The sequence below is a fragment of the Ursus arctos genome, unplaced genomic scaffold, assembly GCF_023065955.2.
Source record: "Ursus arctos isolate Adak ecotype North America unplaced genomic scaffold, UrsArc2.0 scaffold_26, whole genome shotgun sequence".
In the NCBI taxonomy this organism is placed as follows: domain Eukaryota; kingdom Metazoa; phylum Chordata; class Mammalia; order Carnivora; family Ursidae; genus Ursus; species Ursus arctos.
In genome coordinates, this window is record NW_026622941.1 from 22,956,972 (window position 1) to 22,979,405 (window position 22,434).

At 42.6% G+C, this 22,434-nt stretch overlaps 1 protein-coding gene across 4 annotated transcripts in view; it reads right to left on the bottom strand.

The window, feature by feature from the left end:
* BCAT1 (branched chain amino acid transaminase 1) overlaps positions 1-22,434 on the bottom strand; it is a 99,657-nt gene that overhangs the window by 55,270 nt on the left and 21,953 nt on the right. Inside the window, exons 1-3 of one of the 4 annotated variants that reach the window (XM_026502258.4) lie at positions 13,725-13,796; positions 12,569-12,640; positions 2,710-2,910 (exon numbers count right to left, since the gene is read on the bottom strand). In XM_026502258.4, the coding sequence (XP_026358043.1) occupies positions 2,710-2,910; positions 12,569-12,640; positions 13,725-13,766 (315 nt within the window). In that variant the 5' untranslated portion in view covers positions 13,767-13,796. Of the gene's footprint in view, positions 1-2,709; positions 2,911-12,568; positions 12,641-12,713; positions 13,797-22,434 lie in introns of those variants that run through there. The other 3 variants (XM_026502260.4, XM_026502263.4, XM_057318817.1) reach the window with 3 other exon arrangements.

The following is a 22,434-nucleotide window of genomic DNA, read 5'->3' on the forward strand; positions in this document are numbered from 1 at the left end:
ACGGCCACGGAAACAGTTACGACAGAAGTCATGCTGTGTGATTTGGGGGTTAGGACAGAAAAAGAACTAGAGCTTCCATGTGGGCTCAGTGTCGTGAGACACACAGCTCAGAGCCCGAGGCACCATGTACCAAGTCTGACTACTCTGAAGCCACCATACTTGAGAGACCACTTGGAGAAAGAGGGAAGCTGGCAGAGCCTAGCTTTTTACCCTCACCCTTTTAAGTCTCCCCCCCAGGCACCAGACAGGAGTCAGGAAGGCTTTGAGCTGACTCCAACCCCAGTCACCACCTGACAGAAACTGCATGAGAGACCCCAAGCCTGAACCACTTACGCCATCATGGTCAACCCCAGAATCGTGGAAGATAAAAATAAAACGATGGTTGTTGTTTTAAGCCATTAATCTGTTACACTGCAATTGACAACTGATGTAATATACAATCCACTTCATGCTAAACACTTCTTGTATCTATATTGTAAATGGAACAGTAATAATACAGAAAAGTTTTCCTTTTTTTCTTTTTTTAAAGATTTTATTTATCTGATAGAGAGATAGAGAGCACAAGCAGGCAGAGTGGCAGACAGAGGCAGAGGGAGCAGCAGGCTCCTTGCTGAGCAGGGAGCCGGACGCGGGGCTTGATCCCAGGACCCTAGGATCATGGTCTAAGCCGAAGGCAGATACTTAACCAACTGAGCTACCCAGGTGCCCCAATATAGAAAAATTTTCAATTTTACTTAAGAAAGGATAGTAATTTAAAAAATCTTTAAACTACCCTGGTCACAAAAATCTAAACTGGCAAAACAAAGCAAACTAGCCTCCTAACTCCTCTAATTAGATTTCCAACAAGTTTTCAAAAGCCAGTGGCCATCAAAACTGTTTTCAGCTTTCAAGTCACATTAATCCTTTCTCAAGTACTTCCCATAGGCCACCAGTTCTCAAAGTGTGGTCCCTGGAGCAGCGGCATTACCATGGCCTGGGAATTTGGTGGAAATCAGAAACTCTGAGGGTAGGACATGTGCTAAGCTTGAGACCACTGCTCTAAGGTTTGCCATATTCCTTCTTTCAAATTTTTAGGCACTTCCTTTATTTCATTTGCTCTTTATTATACCCTATGACACAGGCAAGGGCGGCTACCACTCCTCTTTTATAGTTGAAGAAACTGAGGCTTAGAGCAAATAATCAGAACTCATCCAAGTGGATACAGTGAAGACACAAAGCTGGGATGGAAACTGAAGACTCCACAGCCAGTGAGTACATGTGGGCATTGCACAGGTGTCCAAATTATTCAAATTTATAATTTTGAACATGTGAATTGGACAGGGCTCTTTGTAATTTTAGTGTATATGTTTAGGAGTGATGTCACAGGGAGTAGGAACTCAGCATTTGAACCCTGCCTCCTCCCTTAATACTGTGTAATCTTGGGGTACCTGGGTGGCTTAGTCAGTTAAACATCTGCTTTCAGCTCAGGTCACGATCCCGGGGTCCTGGGATCGATCCCCATGTCAGGCTCTCTGCTCAGCGGGGAGCTGCTTCTCCCTCTGCCTGCTGCTGCCCCTGCTTTTGCTTTTGCTCTCGCTTACTCTATCTCAAATAAATAAAAATCTAAAAAAAAAAAAAAAATACTGTGTCATCTTGGCTGAGAAAATTCTCTTTTCTGAACCTGCTTCTACAAAAGATAATGCCACTTTAAGGGTTAACAATAACAGCGAACAACTGGGCTCTCATTATGCACCAGGCATGGCTGTATATGCTTACACAAATTACCTTACCTTATCCTTATAACAGCTCTATGAAAGAAGGACTACCACTACCTCATTTTATAGGTAAAGAAACTGGAAGCACAAAGAGATTTTAAATAAGCTTCCCAAGTCATAGAGCTCCCCATGGAGCAACAGAGAGCGAACCTGAGCCAGGAAGTCTGCCTACAGAACCTGAATGCTTAACTATGTGTTCTCACTTAAGATATTAAATGAGGTGACCCATATAAGGTGCAGAGCACACTGCCGGAGTTTAATAAACACAAGCAATTTTATCATTATTGTTATGAATACCTACTACTTTTACTCCCTCAACAGGTAGGCTCCTGCTTATGTCCAGTACCCCAATATTCTGGGAAAGATACCCAACACATGACAAATGAGTAAAATAAAATGCGGGTCAAGGGAATGAGGAGTGTATTGTGGCTCTCGGTGTGTATCCTGACAACGACTAGAGAAAGCATTCTCGACATATTTAATATTTTATGCTTATAATTATTCCACTCATGCCTGAAGGATGACATTTAATTACACGTCTCTGAACACATATACCTACACGTTAATGCTGGTCATAAAAACATGCAGTAAACACTAAAATCTAACTGTAATACTGTACTCAGTGACACCTTCTCAGTCGTTAGAAAATCTGAGAAGTGACTCAGTAAAATATTAACAGTCCTGGATTTCCGATTGCATATTTTCTCATCCACTGTCCTTGCATTTGCTGCAAATGATTTTTTTATTGACATTATGGAAAGTTCAAGATTATCTGAAAGATTAGTTCTTAAGACTTACCTTCAATCCAACTGTCTATGGGAAAAGTGTTAAAGAAACTTATGACTTCGAGTCAATGTGATAAAGCCCATACCGCCCAAAAGCTATTTTAGCGGGAAGAGCTACTACCCACAGTGAGGATCTAGGACGTCACCATCATTGATTCCCATGTACTTACTTCCACGGCGTAGTGGAAAGCTGATGAGCCAGGGTGCAATGACAGGTTTTGAAGAGGCCTGATACGCGGTTTCTCCCATCCAAACTCTGAGGACCACTCTACCGTCAACATGTGATCCGTGAAAACAGTTCCGAAAACCAGAGTACTTGGGTCTGGTTTTTCCTTTAAAATGGTGGCTGGTGTGATTATTAGATCTTTCGCCTGGGGAAGAAAAAACGGCACCATGAAGGAAAAGTTACTGAACATCCACTGGCTGGACGATGCAGCGGGTGAAAAGACAAAATTTAGGTCACTGGCCAAGAAAAAGTGAAATCATTTGACTTTTAAATGCTGGCAACTAACTCAGAAATTTAACAATACTATGTGAGCCAAACAAATCATGTTGGCATTCGGAATCTGGCTTGGTGTTTGAAATCTCTGCACTAATAAAGACTAGAACAAAATTCAGTGATATTTAGAAACAGGGACAAAATAGCAGAAGGGGTAAAACGGCGGAAAAAGGAGCCTTCGCCCTCACCACAGGACTCCTACTGAGCACTCAGGAATGAGGCAAGGAGGGTCTTCTAGAGCAATGACAGCAACACTCATAAGGATTTGTTAAACTAAAATTAAAGTCATTAAGAACTGAATCTCTTGTGATGGCTGTACTCTAGCTCCCTCAAAGAATTCTTGGCACAAGCCTTCAAAACCCCCTGGGTGCGTTATAGAAGAAAGGAGCAGAATGAAACAAATGTTTTCCTCTTTGAAAACAGAGAAGTCGAGAATGAACACCAAGATATAAATCCTCTATTCTGTGTTGAGGAAACAGTGAACAAAGGACCCCTTATTGAAAGAAAGATAAATAAGAGTAATAGGAAACAACTTCACACAGCAGCATTTCACCAACTCCCCACAAAGCCAGCTTGCCCATTACAAATGGCCAAACGCATACACAGCCGAATCGCAGTACCGTCACTAACTTCACAACAGCTGTAGACTGCCCACAAAACCACGGGGGAAGGAGCCTTCTGATCAGTTAAAAGACAGTATTAACCAGGGACAGGTTCGACTTGTTAACAGGTAGTAAGGAAGGTCAAACTCCACAAAAGTACTCATTACCCCCCAAAATCAAGTACAGGAGTTCTCTTTAGATCATCGGCTCTTATCCTTACATTTAAAATGATCCAGGGGCACCTGGGTGGCTCAGTCGGTTAAGCATCTGAAATCAAGAGTCAGATCCTGATCTCGGGGTCCTGATCTCGGGGTCATGAGATCGAGCGCTGTGTCAGCTCCGCGCCGGGCATGGAGCCTGCTTAAGATTCTCTCTCCCTTTTCCTCTGCCCCTCCCCGCCTCGAGCACACACTCTTAAAAAATCAATTGCTTCTGATTAATTCACTGCCTTATACACACCTTAGTCATCTGCTATATTATGAATGACAATCAGTTTTATTTTTAGAATAATATTCAGCTGAATGTATTCTAAAACAACAAGAAAGCTCACATTACAGGGAAGCCTGAGGCACTAAAGACAACATATTACTGTAATTTTCAGGTTTAGTAATGCTACTTTGGAATATGCCAATAAAATGCCAAATTTGGGGGCAAATGGACTTTCTTCTACCACTACTTAATCCAAGTAAGTAAATTAAGTTAAAAACCTTTACTCAGTGCAAAAAAATAATTTAAAGGGATACACTCCAGCTCAATTATTTTGTTCCATGAATCCCATTTCTCTCCCTTTATCCTCTAGATCTCAAACCCCAAGGAGGATGTGGGCAAATTTCACCTGCAGGCTAAATGCAGCCTTCTGGCCTGTTTTGTAAATAAAAGTTTTACTGGCACACAGTCACACTGTTCTTTTAGCTTTAATGAAGGCACAGTCCACTAATAATGACAGAACCCTTCCTGCCCTCAAGCCTAAACTATTTACTATCTGACCCATTAAAAAGTTTGCCAGTCCCTCTAGACTGTTTAGACAAGAACGAGGTAGATATTCCAGTTAAACCTCCGACCCTAGCACAGTGCCTCACACACAATACATTTTAAATACTGAAAATAACATTCGGCTAATTTCAGATGTTCTCCCTGATGGATGACAGACCCATCCGCAGAAGATGGCCAGGATTTAAAGTGAGTAAAATTCTAACAAACTTTTCATTACATGAATGGTTTCACAGTGTTCTTGCCCAATGAAGCACTTGGGACTCTGCTTTAGTTAGCTTTTTTCAATGGCTTTTCTTAGTCCTGGGCTAAGAAAAACCTGTAATCCTATCAATATAGTAACAAACAATGCAAATTTTTACCTACTAAAACTACTAATAAAAGTTTCTCAGTAGCAGGGGAGGGTAGTAAGACCCCAAACAGAAAGATGAGAGTAGGTAAAAATGGAGAAGTGAGAGTGTGAGCATTTTTTCTACATGCCGAATAGGGGGTATATCTTCAATATCGCAAAGGCAACAGACCTTAGCCTTTCCCCCCAACGACAGAACCAACACTTTGCATGGTTCTTCAAAAGTGAAATAAAAATCACCTTCCCCATTATTTTTATCATTAGCAAACCAATGCTCCCATGAGCTAATCAACAAGAAATCAACCTCACATGATCCTTATACCTTTCAGGATTTCTAAGCTCCCCAATCAATAACCACCTGCCGTGAAACCAACAGGCTATGGATACTTTATATCAATAACAACCTACATATATATTTAAAAATGAGACTATGGCCTCATATCAAACAACTGTAGGGTAATTTTTTTTCCTTCCCTTGTTCTTTCTTCCTTATCTGCTTTATTATTCTTAGCATTCTGCCTTTTTATTCACTCAGTGAACACTGACTGGACCAACACAATGGCCCAGGCACTGCAGAAAGCAAGCACAAGACAAGAGATACAAAGACGTCTTCTGGCCCAGCCCCTCCTTCTCAGGCAAGCTCACGGTCAGCCGAGGACAGGAAGCAGCCACTGCGAGCAAGTATTACTCAGTCAACCTCGATCTGTTGAGCTACTGTGTACCTATTGCTATAGGCCCAAAAGAATCTCAGGGAATAAAACAAGTCCTGTTCTCTTAGTGCAGAGAAAACAGTACAAAGAAATAAGTGGATAAAGAGAGGTCGGGAGGTGATTAGTTCTATGAAGAAAATGAAAGCTGCTTAAAAGGATGGCGTGGGGAAGAAAAAGCTTATTTTTCGTGGAAAGGGTGGGAATGCCCTCCCTGATGAGGTGTCCCTCCAGCAGTCTTGAATGAAGGAAGATGGCAGTCCATGTAGCTATCTAGAGGCAAAGTATTTGAGGCAGAGGAAGCAAGGGCCCAGTGCCTGAGATGGGAATAGACTTGGCATGTTCAAGGAACTGGAAAGGCTCAGTGTGGCAGGAATTCAGGAAACATGGGGGAAACGGAATGGCATAAGAGGTCACAGAGGCACTGTGGCTGCTGGACAGGGGAAAGAGATGGACCAAGAGAACGAGTTACTTCACACTACACTGACCAACATACCAATTTACCATGGGTTCTAGCTCTGTGCAATTAAGAGTATACACCGTCTGGGGCTCCTGGGTGGCTCAGTCAGTTGAGTGTCTGACTCTGGATTTTGGCTTAGGTCATAATCTCAGGCCCTACAATCAACCCCCACATTGGGAGTCTGCTTGAGGATTCTCTCTCCCTCCACCACCCCCCACTCGTACACACTTTCTCTCTTTCATAAATGAATCTGTTAAAAAAAGAAAAAAAAAAAGACCATACCCCATCTCCCTTATTTCCCGGGCTGCTAGCAATTAAAGTAACCCCAGCTTACCCCTTTACTCCAGGCAATCTGAAGTAGCCATCAGGGATAATAGTAGAGACATGGCCACTATGCTTTAATTTCTTAATTTTTTAAAAGTATGAAGGAGCAAAGCAGGAAGGGGGGAGAAGATAGTTTGACGGAGGTAATATATAAGAATCTGGGTAACACTGAGCTTTTTCCTTGAGCCTCTACATTTCCTCTTTTGCATCAGGGATCCTCAGCTCTGGCTACGCATTGGATTTAACTATGAAACTTTTTAAAAACACTAAATCACACTCCATTCCAGAACCGAACCAGAATCTCAGAGGGACAGGGCAGGGGAGTGGTTGGTTGGTTGTTCAAAGTTACCCAAGTGATTCTAACCGGGCTCTCAGGGCTCAGAACAATACCCACTATCTCCCTTGAAGATTTCAGCAACCAGAAGAACAATGGTTTCCAACATTGGCTGCTAAATTGGTTCACCTGGGAAGTGTTTTTTTGTGTGTGTGTTTTTTAAGGAAATACCACTGTCCATGCTGTACCCAAGATGCACAAAAACTCAGAAAAAAAAAAAAAAAAAGAAACTCAGGTGTGGGACTTCACATCAATTTTCACTGAAGGCTCTCCAGGAGATTCCAAGGCACTAGAAGGGCTGAGAACCACTGAAGAGATTCAAGTCTCATTTGTGAATTCTTATCAAAAGCCATACATTATTCCGTAATCAAAGGACCTTGGTTACCTCAAACTGAACGTATCTAAAATAGAGAATATATTTCCTCTAAAACTTGATCTCTATTTCTCATATCATACTACATTCTACTTCTTTACTTCTTAATCCTTAATTCATCTAATAAGAGGAATGCATGTTTATTTTAAAATTCTACTGTAAAGGGAAGAAAAATGAAAAGTATAAAATCCCCAACTTTCAAAAAATAAATAGATCAGTAACAGTCCCAACTAGTCCCCTGACCACCACATTCCCACTTCCCAGACATGACCTCCATTAACAAGTTCATTGTGCATGTTTTCTTTTATTTGCTTTACATCTTCATTACTTCAAAGAGAACTTACCATTCTTAACAACATTCTCCCAGCCCTCAGTTTCCCCTATCAGTAACCGAGGCACCCGTACCTTCACGAATCTCTTTAATAAGTCTGATTCCTCAATTTCTACTACCCCCTCTGTAGCAGCTATCCTGTATCTCTTCCCCATCTTCTCTCTGGACATCATCACATGCTTGGTCATGATGTTCAATGTCCATGAAGAGCTAAATGGCTTACAGATAAGTCCAAATACTTTAGCTGTAAAATCAAGTACCCCAAGTATGGCCCGAACGTCTTTTTTTCAACTCTACCTCTCACTAACGTCCTGCATCAACCTTTTACTTATCACGTAGCAATGCATTCAGCTGCAAGTAAGTCAAACACACAAGTAGGAGTTGTTTTCTCACGTTAACTCTGGAGAAACCAGGCCTGGCGTAGCCCATAATCTCAAGGCCCTGTGATTTTCTTAGCCTTCTCCTCAGGGTCAAAAGAAAGCTCACTACAGCTGTAGCTTCAGCTTTAATGAGGTCATCAAGGTCTAAAGATAGGAGAGGAGGATAACAGCAGACGAGTCTGCTCCCTCTGATTTCAAGAGCAACATCTTCCCAGGAATTTCCGTATGCCTTAGTGGTCAGAAAGGTGTCACACTGATCTATCTAACTGCAAAGGAGCCTAGCAGGGCAGGTCAGAGAACTGCAAACAATCTGTCAACAAGGAACATGGGTGGGTACTGGGGGTACACAGTGCCCCAGTGCCTGAACACTGACCAGCTCTTAAGTGTTGTCTACATGCCTCTGTTTAACATGGAAGGACTAAAACGTGGCTACAGGTGCCTTCCCATCCTCACCGCTTTCTTCTTCCCCATCATTTCCTCCGCCTGTAACACGGGACACATGGTGCAACCAGTTTATCCCAACTCCCTTCTTCCTGTAGGAGGAGGTGTGGAAACTGTAGCACCCCATCTGGCCCAGCAGTCTGGTGGTATCCTCAGCTTTTCAAACTGCCTAGCAGTTGCTCATACAACATCTCTATACAGACATCCCAACCCCCAAAATGTTTGGTTTGGCTCTATAAAATCTTTTAATTAATTTGAACAATTGGAAAAGGGAGTCATTTCTTGGGATTATGCTGAACTCTGATTTAGCACAGTAACTGTTATAACATCAAATATGGGCTAATAATTCTGTTCTAAATTTCACTAAACACAGATTGATCTTCATGATCAATAAAAATTTTAATTAAAATTATTTTATAAATTAAAAATTTTATAAAAACTGTAGTTTTTATAAAAATCATGTGTACTTGTTGTAGTTCATAAAAGACTGTTTTGTTACTACAAATCCTTAACCAATTTTAAGAATGATCATGGCCCAGTATATAATTGTTACTTTTCTGAACTCTCTCCTTAAAATATCTCCAGGACCACCCACAGTGATCCACTGTCCTGTGAGATCAAGTTAGTTAATGGCAAAGATATAGAACAAGGTGTTTTTATGCTGGACTTAGTGCTCTTGTAATTATAACTTGGTACTACTAGTTAAGTTTCTGGAACTGAATACAAATGATTAAATTACCAGGTATTCTATTTTAGTAAACCACTACATCCTTTTGTAAGATGTGATTTATTAATGATAGGGATAGCAACCCTCTTTCTAATTTGTAAATAAGGACTGCCCTACATGCAGTTTTCAAATACACAATTGAGTGCCTTCAGAATTTGATCGAGAAGTCTAATTTCCTTCATTTAAAACAATTTCTAGGGCTCCTGGGTGACTTGCTTAAATGTCTGACTCTTGATTTCAGCTCAGGTCATGATCTCGGGATCGTGAGATGGAGCCCGGGCTCCATGCTGAGTGTGGAGCTGCTTAAGATTTTCTCTCCCCCTCTCTCTCTGCCCACCCTGGCAACCCCCCCCCCCAACGTGCATGGACTCTGTCTCTCTCAGAAAAAAAAAAAAAATTCTGTAAATCTGGATACTAAAACTAACAGCTTTTAACCTGAGCTCCAAGAGAAATTACCTAAGACTACTAAATCAAAGCAGTTAGTACACCGAATGAAACTCAAAAGTAACCAATATCAGCTGAAGGTTTGTGACTGGTTTTGAGTAGATGTGAAATCTAGTCCTAAGGGGAAAAAAATCTTTGGCATAAAAGAAACAAATTTTGCAAACAGTTTTTATCACTATTTAGAAACCATTTCCTTTCCAAAGATGGATAAAAATAACAGTATTTGTAAAATGACACTTTCTCCTGCATAATTAATCTGTCTCCTTCCGATGTTCCACGTTCTCTGATGACTTCAAAGTCAGGATGTTTCAGGACATATACTTGTGGAAGAATTTGGAAGGCCACAACGGCTGGATTGTGAAATGACAAGAAATATTGACAAAAACAAAGCATATTAAAAACAACAACTTCCTAACGCAAAATTCATGCTTGGGTAACCATCTGCTCTGAAACGGGGAAGCCCGGAGCAGGCTAATGCAACCTGGTTGCACCTGAGGGCTGTATCCGCCAGCATTCAGGCCCCGTCTCTTGTTTACCACTAGATATCGCATCCGTACTTCTCTGCATTGGACACAATACTTAAATGTTTAAAAGCTATCTCTGCGTTACAAGTGTATCAGAAAATGCATAACTTTGTTCTACAATAAGCACATTTTTCTTACTCTATTTGAAAATCCTTAGGTGCTATGTTCATTATCTTTTAGAGATATTCTTTTAAAATCTAATAGAGGGGTGCCTGGGTGGCTCCGTAGGTTGAGCGGCCAACTCTTGGTTTTGACTCAGGTCATGATCTCAGGGTCCTAGGATTGAGCCCTGCATGGGGCGGGGGGGGGGGGGGGCTCTGCTTGTGGATTCTCTCTCCCAGTTCATTCTGCCCCTCACCTAGCTCGCTTGCTCTCACTCTCTCTCAAGTAAATAAATTAATTTTTAAAAAATCAAATCAAATCTAATAGAAAGGTATGAAGACGAGAATTACAGATTTGGAGTGTCACATTCTGTGGAGATCTATAAAGCGGGGGAAAGTGGAAGAAACAGACAGCTAATCTCTTTGAAACAAGGAAGGCTCTTGAGTCCACAGAAAGATTCTGTACGGTTCCCCAGTAATAAGGCATCATTTTTGGGCCTTGTTGGGAAACTGCATGCTCGCTTTAAAATGACTGCATCAAAATGGGGGAGGGGATGCAATATGAAAACTACCCATGAGAAACTCAAAAGGCAATTTAAAAATACAAATGGAGGGGCGCCTGGGTGGCACAGCGGTTAAGCGTCTGCCTTCGGCTCAGGGCGTGATCCTGGCGTTATGGGATCGAGCCCCACATCAGGCTCCTCTGCTATGAGCCTGCTTCTTCCTCTCCCACTCCCCCTGCTTGTGTTCCCTCTCTCGCTGGCTGTCTCTATCTCTGTCGAATAAATAAATAAAATCTTAAAAAAAATAATAAAATAAAAAAAAAATACAAATGGAGTAAATAAAAAAAACTTTGCTTTTTGTCAAAAGCAAAAATGGTCCTATAAAACCCACCATTTCCCCCCAAATAATCAATTTCATTTTTCATTTGCCTCATTACATATGCACTGTGAATACAACCACCATTACATGTTTTAATATGTAAATACAAGTGTAGAATGTCAGTATACCCCCCTTTAATTAAAACCTAATATACAGAAATCTAAATTCAACAGATTATTTATACTATGAATTAATTTTTTAAAAGATTTATTTATTTGAGAGAGAGCATGCGCCGGGAGGGGCAGAGGAAGAGGGAGGAAGAAACTCCAGCAGACTCCTCACTGAGCTCTAGCCCGAAGCAGGGCTCAATCTGTGCCCCCCCACCTTAAGATCATGACCCAGAGCTGAAACCAAGAGTCGGACGCTCATCCGACTGTGCCACCCAGGGGCCCCAACATTATGAATTAATTTTAACTTTGTAAAAATTCCCTATGTATAAAAATACAAAGGCCTTTTGGAAAAAAAAAATCACACTTGTCTATATACTCTTTGAGGAATATACCTATTGTATATAAAATAACCCTGAGAGCTGATCAAATAGTCCATTTTATGTAATTCTTTCTAGAATCCATCTCTCAATATCTAAGTCCCCAGAACATATTAGAATTTAGTCTTCATAGACTAGGTGAGCGGATTAGATCAGCTACAAGGCTATAGAGGATATTATCTTTAAAGGACCAGGAATATTATGGGCAAATAAAACCCAAAAACTTATTCTAGTAAGGAAATTACTATATTCTAACCTATCTTTTTTTTTTAATCCTGAGAGCAGAGACCTTATCTTGAAATTATCTTCAGATTTCCAATGCCTACCACATACTAAGAGCTGGGTGTGTGGGAAATCGATGAGTCAAGTTTCCACTCCCTCTCTGAACCCTGCCAGGATGTGAGATCATTAGGACACTCTGTGCTATGGATGACAATTGACAGTGACTGAAATAGGCAGGAGAGTAGAGGCAGACATAAAGAGAAGCAAACCCCTCCATGGCTGGTGGGAAGCAGTGGGGTGGGGAGGAGATAATGATTCAGAGAGAAAATAATAATACACCTTATATTTGCATTTTTATGATTTTCAAAGTGCTTTTACAAAATTCTTTCTCATTTACTCCTCATTAGTCGCCTGGGAAGTTATGAGATCTAATATATATACCCTGTAATTCAGAGAGAAAGTGAGGAAACACAACACATTGACTGTAAAATGTTTGGTGTTGCTTTAAAGAGAAAAACTGTAAGTGTAACTTCTTCCACTAGTGAAGGGTTATACTTATTTATACAATCAGATAAACCTCTAGGTGAATATTTACAAATTATTTCCAAGAAAAAATTATGATTCATGAAATGAATTAAACAATTAACTTCCAGGTAATTTTATATGTAAACACATTACTGCTCCCCAAATGACTCCCTGCCACCCCCGCCCCCCCAAGAATGGAATTTAAAGTGTATGACAGCATATCCAAATTACCGTATAACCCACACAGTGAAAATTGCCCAAATCTCAACAAGAAATGGATTTATTCAGTTGACTGCTGTTTCACTTAACCTCTGGCAAATAACTCACCTTGAAAGTCCCCACCACCTCCTTTGATCCCGCTTCTCCGGTACATTCTGGGGAGCATCCGTTATTGCAGTCCTTAAAGAAGAATTAAATTCATTAAATAAAACCAGGTGGGTTACTGCGGCCTGGGGTAATCAGTAGCACTCACCATCATGCCGGAGGCTCGGCTCAGGTACCCAAGCAAACAGGAACAGGAGGGTCACGAGCCCAGGCACCAGCCTCAAAGGAGAGCGTCCTGGGAGGGCTGTCCTTCACTTTCTACCCTTCCAGACCACGCAGCTGTTTTCGTCCTCCACCGCTGGCTTAGGGCAGACTGGTTAAATTCCAGGGTCGCCCTACAGAGCCAGGGTTCACCAGCAAAGAACAAGAAGGTAATTGTCCCCCTTATATCCGAGTGAATAGTCTAGACTAGGGTTTTAAGCCATTTATAGAGAAATCTCCTGGGCGCGCTCAGCCTCGTGGTCTTGTCAATCACTGGTGCACAATAGCAAGACTGGAAAGGGATGAGGACGAGAATGAACCATTTCCTCCAAGGGCAGGGTCCTGCAACGCAGGCGCATCGACAACAAACCTCACAGGTTAAGAACAAAACCTCAGGGAATTACGGAGTAATTTAAAAGATACTTAAGGACACAATGGAAGTGGGACGAATTGGGAAAAGGTGCAGACCTTTAAAAAAAATAATAAAATAAAAAAGCCTGATCTGCTAAATAGCTACGTGCGACGGAGGGGGGGGGGATGGGGGAATCCAGGGAGGCAGAAGCCTGCGGTCAAAATATTTTGGGGTGGCGAAAGCACGCAGGATGTGGCTGTCAGTTCTGGCAGCCCAGAAATTCCGCTTTCCCCTCCTCCCCCAAAGCGGCTTCCATGGCGACCCTCACGTTCCCTGTGGCTGTCCGCGCCGCGCTCCGGAGCGGGTCACCACCTGGGCGCTACACCTGGCCGGCAGGGGCCTCTCCAAAGCGGAGTTCGCTGGCGGGAGGTCTAGATTTCGGTTACGGTTGGGGAGAGAGGAAACGCCTGGGTGGAGACGGAGCGGCGAGGTGCGGCGAAGCAGGATGGTGCAGGAAACGCCAGCAATGCGCCCGACCAGGCCGGCTGGCTTCGGAGACCCGGGGTCCAATCCGCCCCCCTTCCACAAACGCTCGGGTTCGGGTACCTGGCGGGCGAGGGCCGCAGCGGCGCGGGTCGGGCTGGCCATGGGGAGGCTCCCGGAGCGCGGGGCTGCGGAGAGCGGCGGCGGCACGCAGCGCGCGGCTGGACGCGAGAGCGGGCGGCGCGGCCAAGCCCCGGCGCACGGACTGCGCGGCGCGGGCTGCCACCACCGGGGGCCCGGCGCCAGGGCAAGGCGCAGGGAACGACGCAGTCCCTCCAGCATCCCTGGAGGAGGAGCTTCCACCGGTCTGGTCCTTCTCTCTCTTCAATGGGTAAAACCAAAGCCCTCGTCCCCGCCACCTGGTCCCGGGCTGGGGCACGAGAGTGCGCGCCGCAAGCGAGCGCCTTTCCAAATGCAGGCACTTCAGGAGCATCCTTATTTACCAAACAACCTGGGTAAATGGCCTGGAAACGCCCCTCGGCCAAGGCGAAGGCGAAGGGGAAATTAATTTATATTAGGGGAGACTTTCCTTGGACACGCCGACGAAGGGCAGTTTCAGCCCCCGAGTTTGTAGCCCAGGATTGGCAGTTGTGCGCTGGCTCTCATCTGCCACCGACCCCCACGCTCAAACTGATGAGGAAAAACGTGAATCTGGGTTTTCTTTGCGCCACCCACTCGAGTCGGATTTGTTGCGGGGTGTTGCAGGGCTACCAGGCTCACATCTCTTAAGAGCTCCCTCTGCCCAGAGACCTCGATGCTACTTAGATGCACCCACTCATTCAGGGTTTTCAGGCAAAATAGACTATCAAGAGCTCCCAATCGAACTGACCGTTTTCTGATGTAAGCCCGTGAAAGCAATATTTAGAGAGCTGATAAAGCGACCTTTGAAAGGGAAAAGGAAGCTACTGCCTCCTCTGCGCTCTCTCAGGGCAACGTCAGCCTAAGTTATGAGCTTTTCTGGGCTTTAAAATTAATAGGAAGTGGTGACTTGAGCTGATTTGTTCTTGGAAAGGGGGAGGGCCATTTATTCTGGGTAAGAGCGGTTAAATCTGGTCTGGTTTTAGAATTATTTCATACAGACTTAAAGACAATATAGCTCTAATCTTATCAACTCAGAAAACAACATTCCTTTCTCCCTTCCTCCCTTCCTTTCATAAAAGGCATAGAAAAGCCTCTTATGCTTGGGGTGGAGTCCAAAGCTTCGAAGACCATACAGCCCCGGCAGGTCACAGGTCCCTGGAAACCAGTCTCTTTGAAGAAATTTAAAATCAAATTAAAAGAAAACAAAAACAAAAACACTACAGACTAAGTAAACTCTAGGGCTGCCATTTTCCAACCTTGTCCCCATTCCTAAAAATAAGAAACTCTCAGTTGAAGAATTAACAAATTTATTTGCATTCAAAAGCTTGGTTTAACTGACTACACCAGACATGCATTAAAGGCCTGTTATTGTTTTAAAGGTAGATACTACACAGCTCCAATTTTCTTGCTATTTTAAATGTTACTTGTAAATCCTTGCTTTTCAGTCAAGAAACCATATATAATACAAGAATGAGGTTATTAAAGAATTACCACAGTGCCACTTACACCTCTCATCTCTTCAGAGTCAAACTTTGTCCAGGTGTCATCTGTATTAACAGCTTCTATTTCTTCCCACTTCAAGTGGCTGAAGTTTGACTCCTGTCCAATTATTCCACCTGAACAAGGTTCCTAATAGCCTTCATTTTGTTCAGCCCAACGGTGGTGTTTCCTGTGCATTTTCGTGGCTGACCCTGTATGGTGATGGCTCCCAAATATATGTTTTTTTCAGTCCACCTCTCTCCTGAGCAGTAAGTACTTACGGCCAAAAATCTGTCTAAAGTATTTATTGTGTATGTAACATCTGCGAAGGCGAAGACACTGGGGACACTGAGCTAGGTGCTGAGGATGCAATGTGGGCACACCTCCATCCCATTATCACGCATTGCCTTTAGCCATATAGAAAAATGTTACCTGTGTTAAAAAGCATCAACTAATCCTGCAATTGTAAAACTGCAAAAATAACGCGTGCTACCTGTGTTTTACGAGCCTCCAATAATGGAATGTATCCCGCTCAGAAAGTCTGGAGAGGCTTTCCAGCTAGGGATCCTTCACTAGAGACCTGGAGGATAAAAAATATTCACTACAAGGGATGACAAACATCTGGGATGAAAGTGAATTCTCGGAAAGGACATCTCTGAGAAGGGAAGGAATGTGGTGCTTACAGGAGACAAAAGAGAGTCGGGGCGGAGTGGAGACAAGCAGAGTGGTCCAGGGTGAGACTGGGAGCATTGGCAGAGAGCCAACCAGGTGTAGTGCCTTATAAAGAGAGTTAAAGGATAATTTCCCTGATAAAGGTAAAAGCATGACTGTCATATACATATAAAATGAACTTGTATTATAGTCTATAGTCTTGTATTAACTCCTGTAATGAAGTTACCAGGCAGATGTTAAACCTTGTTGGAGGAACAGACACATTTCCGGGTCAGAAACGGTGACATGAATTTGCAATGGACATAAAATTGGCTTTGCCCACAACTGGGAAGCTAAATTAACTGAACCCTGACTTTCAGAATTTATTTCATTTGTATTGACAACAATTGTTTCGCCTTCCTATCAGTTATCTGTAGAGTAATTCAAAAACAATGAAACAACATAAAAGCATAATGAAAAAACGCTTGGGAATCCTAAGAACAAGAAAAGCCATTGAAGGGTAGGTTAGGTGGGGAATGAGGGTGGAGGTTGAAAGGACTGAAGGTGCACTCTGGCTGCAGTTTGAAGATTGGAGAAGGGTCTGGGTGGAGGGAAATGGATTTATGAGAAAGCTATTACAGAACCCTCATAAATGATGGTCCTATTAATAAGGTGGACTTGGCAGGTGGCAGGTGATCCAGATGAAGAGAAGCAGCCAGATTGCAGCAATCTTTAGACAGAACGGCCAAGAGAAGGAACAGGGAGAGACAAGTGCCAAGGAGGGCTCCTTCAATTCTGGCTTGCTCTTCTGGTTGGTGATATTCGCTAAGAAAAATGGAACACTGAAAGATGATGGGGTTTTGGGGGACAAGCAGGAGCCTGGTTTGGGACATATTGACTTTTGGGCCATCTCTGAGACTGGCTGTTAGAGATTATGCCTGTCTGAAGCTCAAATGAGAGGTCTGGCTTAGAAGTCAACTTTGATGAGTCCCTGGCATGGAGGTGGTAACTGAAGCTATGGGTGTCAGTGACAGTGTCACATCTGTGCCTCTGTAAATGGGACAATAGCAACACTTCATGTTTGCCAACTGGGATGGAGTACCATAACATATGTACCATATGAAAATTATTTAGAATATTGTCTGGTAAATGTTAATACCTCAGTAAATGAAAGTAATGATCATTTATTCACGTTGGCATTTTCTTAAAGGGCCAGACGGTAAATATTTTAGCCTTTAGGGCCATGTGGGCTTTGCCGCAATTACTCAGATCTGTCAATGTATTTCAAAGCAGCCATGGACAGTATGTAAAAGAATGTGCATGGCTGAGTTACCATAAAACTGTATTTACAAAAATAAGACAGAGCAGATTTGGCCGGTTGGTTGCAGACCTCTACTCAACGCAGAAACCTAACTAGAAACCTAAAGGTTGTCCTTCAAACACAATCAAGTGATCACCAATGTCTATACATTCTAGCTCCAAATATCCTGACAGTCGCCATTTCTCCAGATGTATTTCTGCCATCCTAGTACCGAACAGCTTCCAAGTAGCCTCCCCGTCTTCAGCTTTGCTTCCTTTTAAACCATCCTTAGCATGCAGAAAAATCCTCTCCATAGGCACATCTGAACATATCCCTTCTTGGCTAAAAAATCCTCAAAGCTTTACATCACCCTTATGACAAAATATTTTAGCAAGCTCTCCCACCCATCCCAAATTCTGATTCCTGCCCCAACTAACTCCCTGGCTCACCTTTTGCTACTCTCCCTCTCTCCAGCCACACATTTAACTGTTTCAGTCCTTCGCGTCAGGCTTCTCAGCTGACCATCTGCCTGAAACACCCCCCTGCCACTGGATGGTTGTTTCATCCTTCCTTTCTCAGTTTATGTGGCACTTTGTCCTCAGGGAGGCACCCCTGAACCCTATCAAGGCTACCATGAGCTCCTCTATTTATTTCCATAGAATTTTTTCCACTTCAAAATAACTGTCATACTTTATTTGATTAATGTTGCTCTAATTTTTATGATGGTAAGTTAGGCCTATTTGTCCACCTAGCAGTCCACCCTCACTCAATGCCAGGCACACAGTTCAGATTTATCTGTTAAATTGTAGCTAATTTTTAAAAAGTATATATTTAATATGCTTTGGAATTTCCACGGAAAACATTTACAATATAACAGACTAAAAATGTCCTCAGAGCCCACTCTACCCCTAGATCTAAGCTTCCTTCTTCACTGAAAGGCTCTCCCTCACCCTAAATCTTTCTCTTTCCTTTTCTTCTGTTCTCTTCCTTCTGCTATTCCTTCTTTTCCCTTAACTGGCCGTAACACGGGTTTTCAATGTATTCTGTTAAGGGATTAGACCAGTGCTTTCTAATAGAACTTTCTACAATGATGAAAATGTTCTCTACCTGCACTAAGCCACATGTGGCTACTGAGCATTGAAACATGGTTAGTGTGACTAAGGAACTGAATTTTTAATTTTGCTTAGTTTTAATTAATTTTCATTTATATTTTAATAGCCAATGTGGCTCTGGTCTCAGTGCAGATTTGAGCATTGTCATATATTTGGTCTTGCAGTTCTACAGGCTAGGCGTTCCTTTAAAACCTGCACTGGGAAATCCTTCTCTGCCTCTCCTCCAACTTCTGTTAACCCCAGGTGTTGCTTGGCTCATAGCTCCAGCACCTCAGTCTCTGAGGGGAGATTACAGGTGTCTCTATTTCCCTCTTCTCATAAGGACAAATCATACTGGATTCAGGGCCCCTCCTAATTCAGTTTCACCTCATTCTAACTTGACTCCATATGCAAAAACCCTATTTTCAAATAAGATCACATTCACAGGTACTGGAGTTTAGGATTTCAATATATCTTTTTGGGGAACTCAATGCAACCCATAACAGTTAACTAACTTTATTTTAAATTTAATGATATGACAGCTTTAATGTCATGTTTCCTACTTTGAACAATAATTTTTACCAGTAAAATGAACTGAATTACAAAAAAAAAAAAATGACCTTCACACAATGTTCCAGTAGGACTTTATGATTTTATGGGACCAGATTCTTATTAAAATTTACTTACTGTTTACAAGGGAGCAATCACAAAAGCATAAAAGCATAGCTCTAGATGTTTCCCTTCCCTTTCTCACCCCACTCAGTAAGTCACCAATTAACACTGTGACTTCTGCCTGCACATTTCTCCTCCTGCTTCTCACCTTCCTTGATGGTCCTCACCTGATGACAGTCACCCTGGTGGTCCCCTTGGCCCCGTCCTTGATCTTCCACCTTCTCCCCTATCTGATATATCCTCCATGCTCTCATCAGAGTGCTTGCTCTGAAAAGCTTTTTCCAAACCAGTCAGTCCCCAACTCAAAACCATAATAATATCTGCTACTGATCCAGCCAGTTATGATATTCTGGGCACTCTGGGTACACATTTTCTTATCCAATACTCAAAAGTGTCCCCACTCCATCCCATAGATTCTCTTTTCTCAATTTTCAGAGAGGTCAGATAAATTTCCCAAGATGAAACAGCTCTGGTCAAGTCAGTTCGGCCACAAGGTCTATGATCTTACCTATAATTCTGAGTTATTCCAGTAGTCCAAAGTTTATGATTATATACTCCATAGGGAAAAAATTTAGCATTTGTGGCAGACTGTATTTTTCAAAGATGGCCATAATATTATCTTCCATTGTATATGCTCTTCTGCCCAACCCCATGACGAGGTGGTTTATGTTGCCCACCCTTTTGCATCTGGGTAGGCCCTGTGACTGTTTTGACCAACAGAATATGGCACAAATGTAGAAGTAACACTGTTCCATTTTTAGGGGCATCCTTTAACTGGCCTGGCAGCTTCTGCTTCCTTCCTCTTGGAAGGCATTTGGGTCTCCCCCATTTGGAACCCAGACTCCATGCTGTGAAAAGCCCAAACCCCGTGCAGAGGCCATGTGCAGGCTCACCAGCCAACAACCCAGATGAGCTCCCAGCCACCAGCCAGCATCCACGGCGAGCCATGAGTGTCTGTCTAGAACATCCAGCCCCACAGAGCTTTCAGAAGACTGACTGAACCACATAAGAAACCCCAGGTTAAAACTACCTTGTTGAGCCCAGACACCTGACAGATCATGAGAGATAACAGTACGTTGCTGTTTTAAGCCACGAAGCTTTGGGTTGGCTGGTTACACAGCAACGTTAACCAAAGCAGCATACAAGCCTAACATGTTTGCTTAGTTATTTATGAAAATAACCGAATACATAATAAGTCATACAAATAGGAGTAAAAAAGATGACCTAATCATGAAATAATTCACATTTTAAAATGTTCCTTCCGAATTATGGTTTTCTCCTACCATCCTTAACTAAAGGCCCACAAGACCCAAGTAATCATTAATGACAGTAGATATAAATCCCTTTTAAACAGTCTTCTTGATGATACCAAAATTCTGTGGCATACTGCTTGTCAGTTCTGATTAAATCATTAATATTTTTATCTTGGAACATGGATAATGGGGAACTTGTAATAAAAACTGAAAAAATATCAGCTGTCTTATTTTTGTTAGATCCTTGTTTTTATGTTACCGGTATTTTCTTTATTCTGATTTTATGCTTTTAATTTTTTGTTTGTGTTTGTTTTGTTTGCAGAAATCTTTTAAGGCCAGTCGTCCCTTTTGCGAGGATTACCAATTAACACTGGCTGGTGTAATCTGTAAAGCTTCTTAACCGAGCTCACATAAATTGCCACCATCACAGCCTGCTGAAAGAGGGCAAATGCAGAAGGCCGCACAGGTGGCCCCGTGGAGCGGTGACGCTGCCCTGCCTCTCCCAGAGGACAGTTTATGACTGATCTTTTAAGCGTGATCATCTGATGCACAGCCTACGCAGAGAGTGCCCATGTCAACCCATGTGCGTTCAGTACAGGTAATTTTTCCAACCTACTAAAACACACACATGATCAGTGCTTCTGACACCCCAGTGTTCTCTGTTCACCACAGCCTGGGTGCACACACTCCACTTTGAAACCACTGGGCTCGAAGTGCACACTCCTGAGCTCAGTCTGTGTGTGGGGTTCTGCACGTTCCGGAGCTGCCCGTCAGGACTCTTTCTTCATCTCTCCCTTCCTGACCTTCCCCTCACCCTCCTTTGCACTTCCCATTTTTCGTTTGTACACAGAAGAAATCCTCAGCGTGGCAAATCGCTAGGTCATCTTGCAGTACCCTAAAGAGAAGTGACAGATGGACAGAGAGGAACAGACAACCTGAAGATTCCAGATACAATCTAGACTAGAAATATCATTTCATGTCTGGACATAAGTAAGCTTGTAATTTTGCTTTTTACCAAAACAGAATCACATTAAATTATCAACTCTGAGAGGGAGAAATTAATCCTAATTAAATGAGGCTGGTTTTTTAAAATCCAGAGTATTATATCCTGGATTGCTTTAGAGAACATTTTGTTTTACACCAGTACATAAGGAGATGTTGTGCTGGTAAGAGTCCAGGTTAATCTACTTGGAGGTAATTAACAGCAAAAAGAAAAGGCACTGGGCTAAACCCAGATGTATTAAGTTTTATTCATGATTGTTCAGTGCACTATTTACAGTGGAATCCACAATATACTACCACCAAGAAACTAATTTAATTAAATTATGTGGTAAATAGGGGGAAAAAATGAGAAGTGGTTGAATGACACTGAGGGAAAGATAAGCACAAAGGAAAATCTGGTATTTGGAGATAAGGTAATCTTTTGGAAAAAGTTAATGAAAATGCTTTCCCTGGGGCACCTGGGTGGCTCAGTCAGTTAGCGTCTGCCTTCGGCTCAGGTCATGATTCCAGGGTCATGGAATCGAGCCTCACGTCACGCTGCTTGCTCAGTGGGGAGCCTGCTTCTCCCTCTCCCTCTGCCTGCTGCTCCCACTGCTTGTGCTCTCTGTCAAATACATACATAACATCTTTAAAAAAAAAATAAAATGCTTTTCCTACGAGTATAATACATGTTCAAGAAAATATAAAATACTAACTTCTCTTAGATACATCTCTTTTGCTCTTAGATATGCCATTCTCCATCAGAAGTAAACAGAGCACTTAACATCTCTTTGAGAACATTCTAAGTATGAAACAGAGACAGATGGGAAGAGAGTCTATCAAGCTTTCTCCTGCTGACAGTACAAGGACACACCTCATAGATTTGTCATTCCCGCTTTTTTATAAACCTCAAATACTCTAATTTTAATATGGAGAGATAAGGCACAAAAGCATGCCATGTGTCTGTCACCTGGCTGAAATATGGGACCGCCCTCTTCAGTGTTCCTCTCCAGCCCCGATGATTCACAGACCAGAAACAGGGCATGGAAGAGGCAAAATTTTTAAACAAAATGGCACTGCTCCTGCTGCTTCCATCTTTAACGTAGTCTGAATGTAGACTATGGCAACGCACACCAAAACTTCCGGTTTCTAATACTGTCCTAAACCCAGAGTGGGAGAGAAGTAGTAGTGAGACAGACAGGAAGCCTGGCAGTGGGTTTATGGTGACTTGAAAAGAAGGTTTTGCTGACACAATAATCTGAACA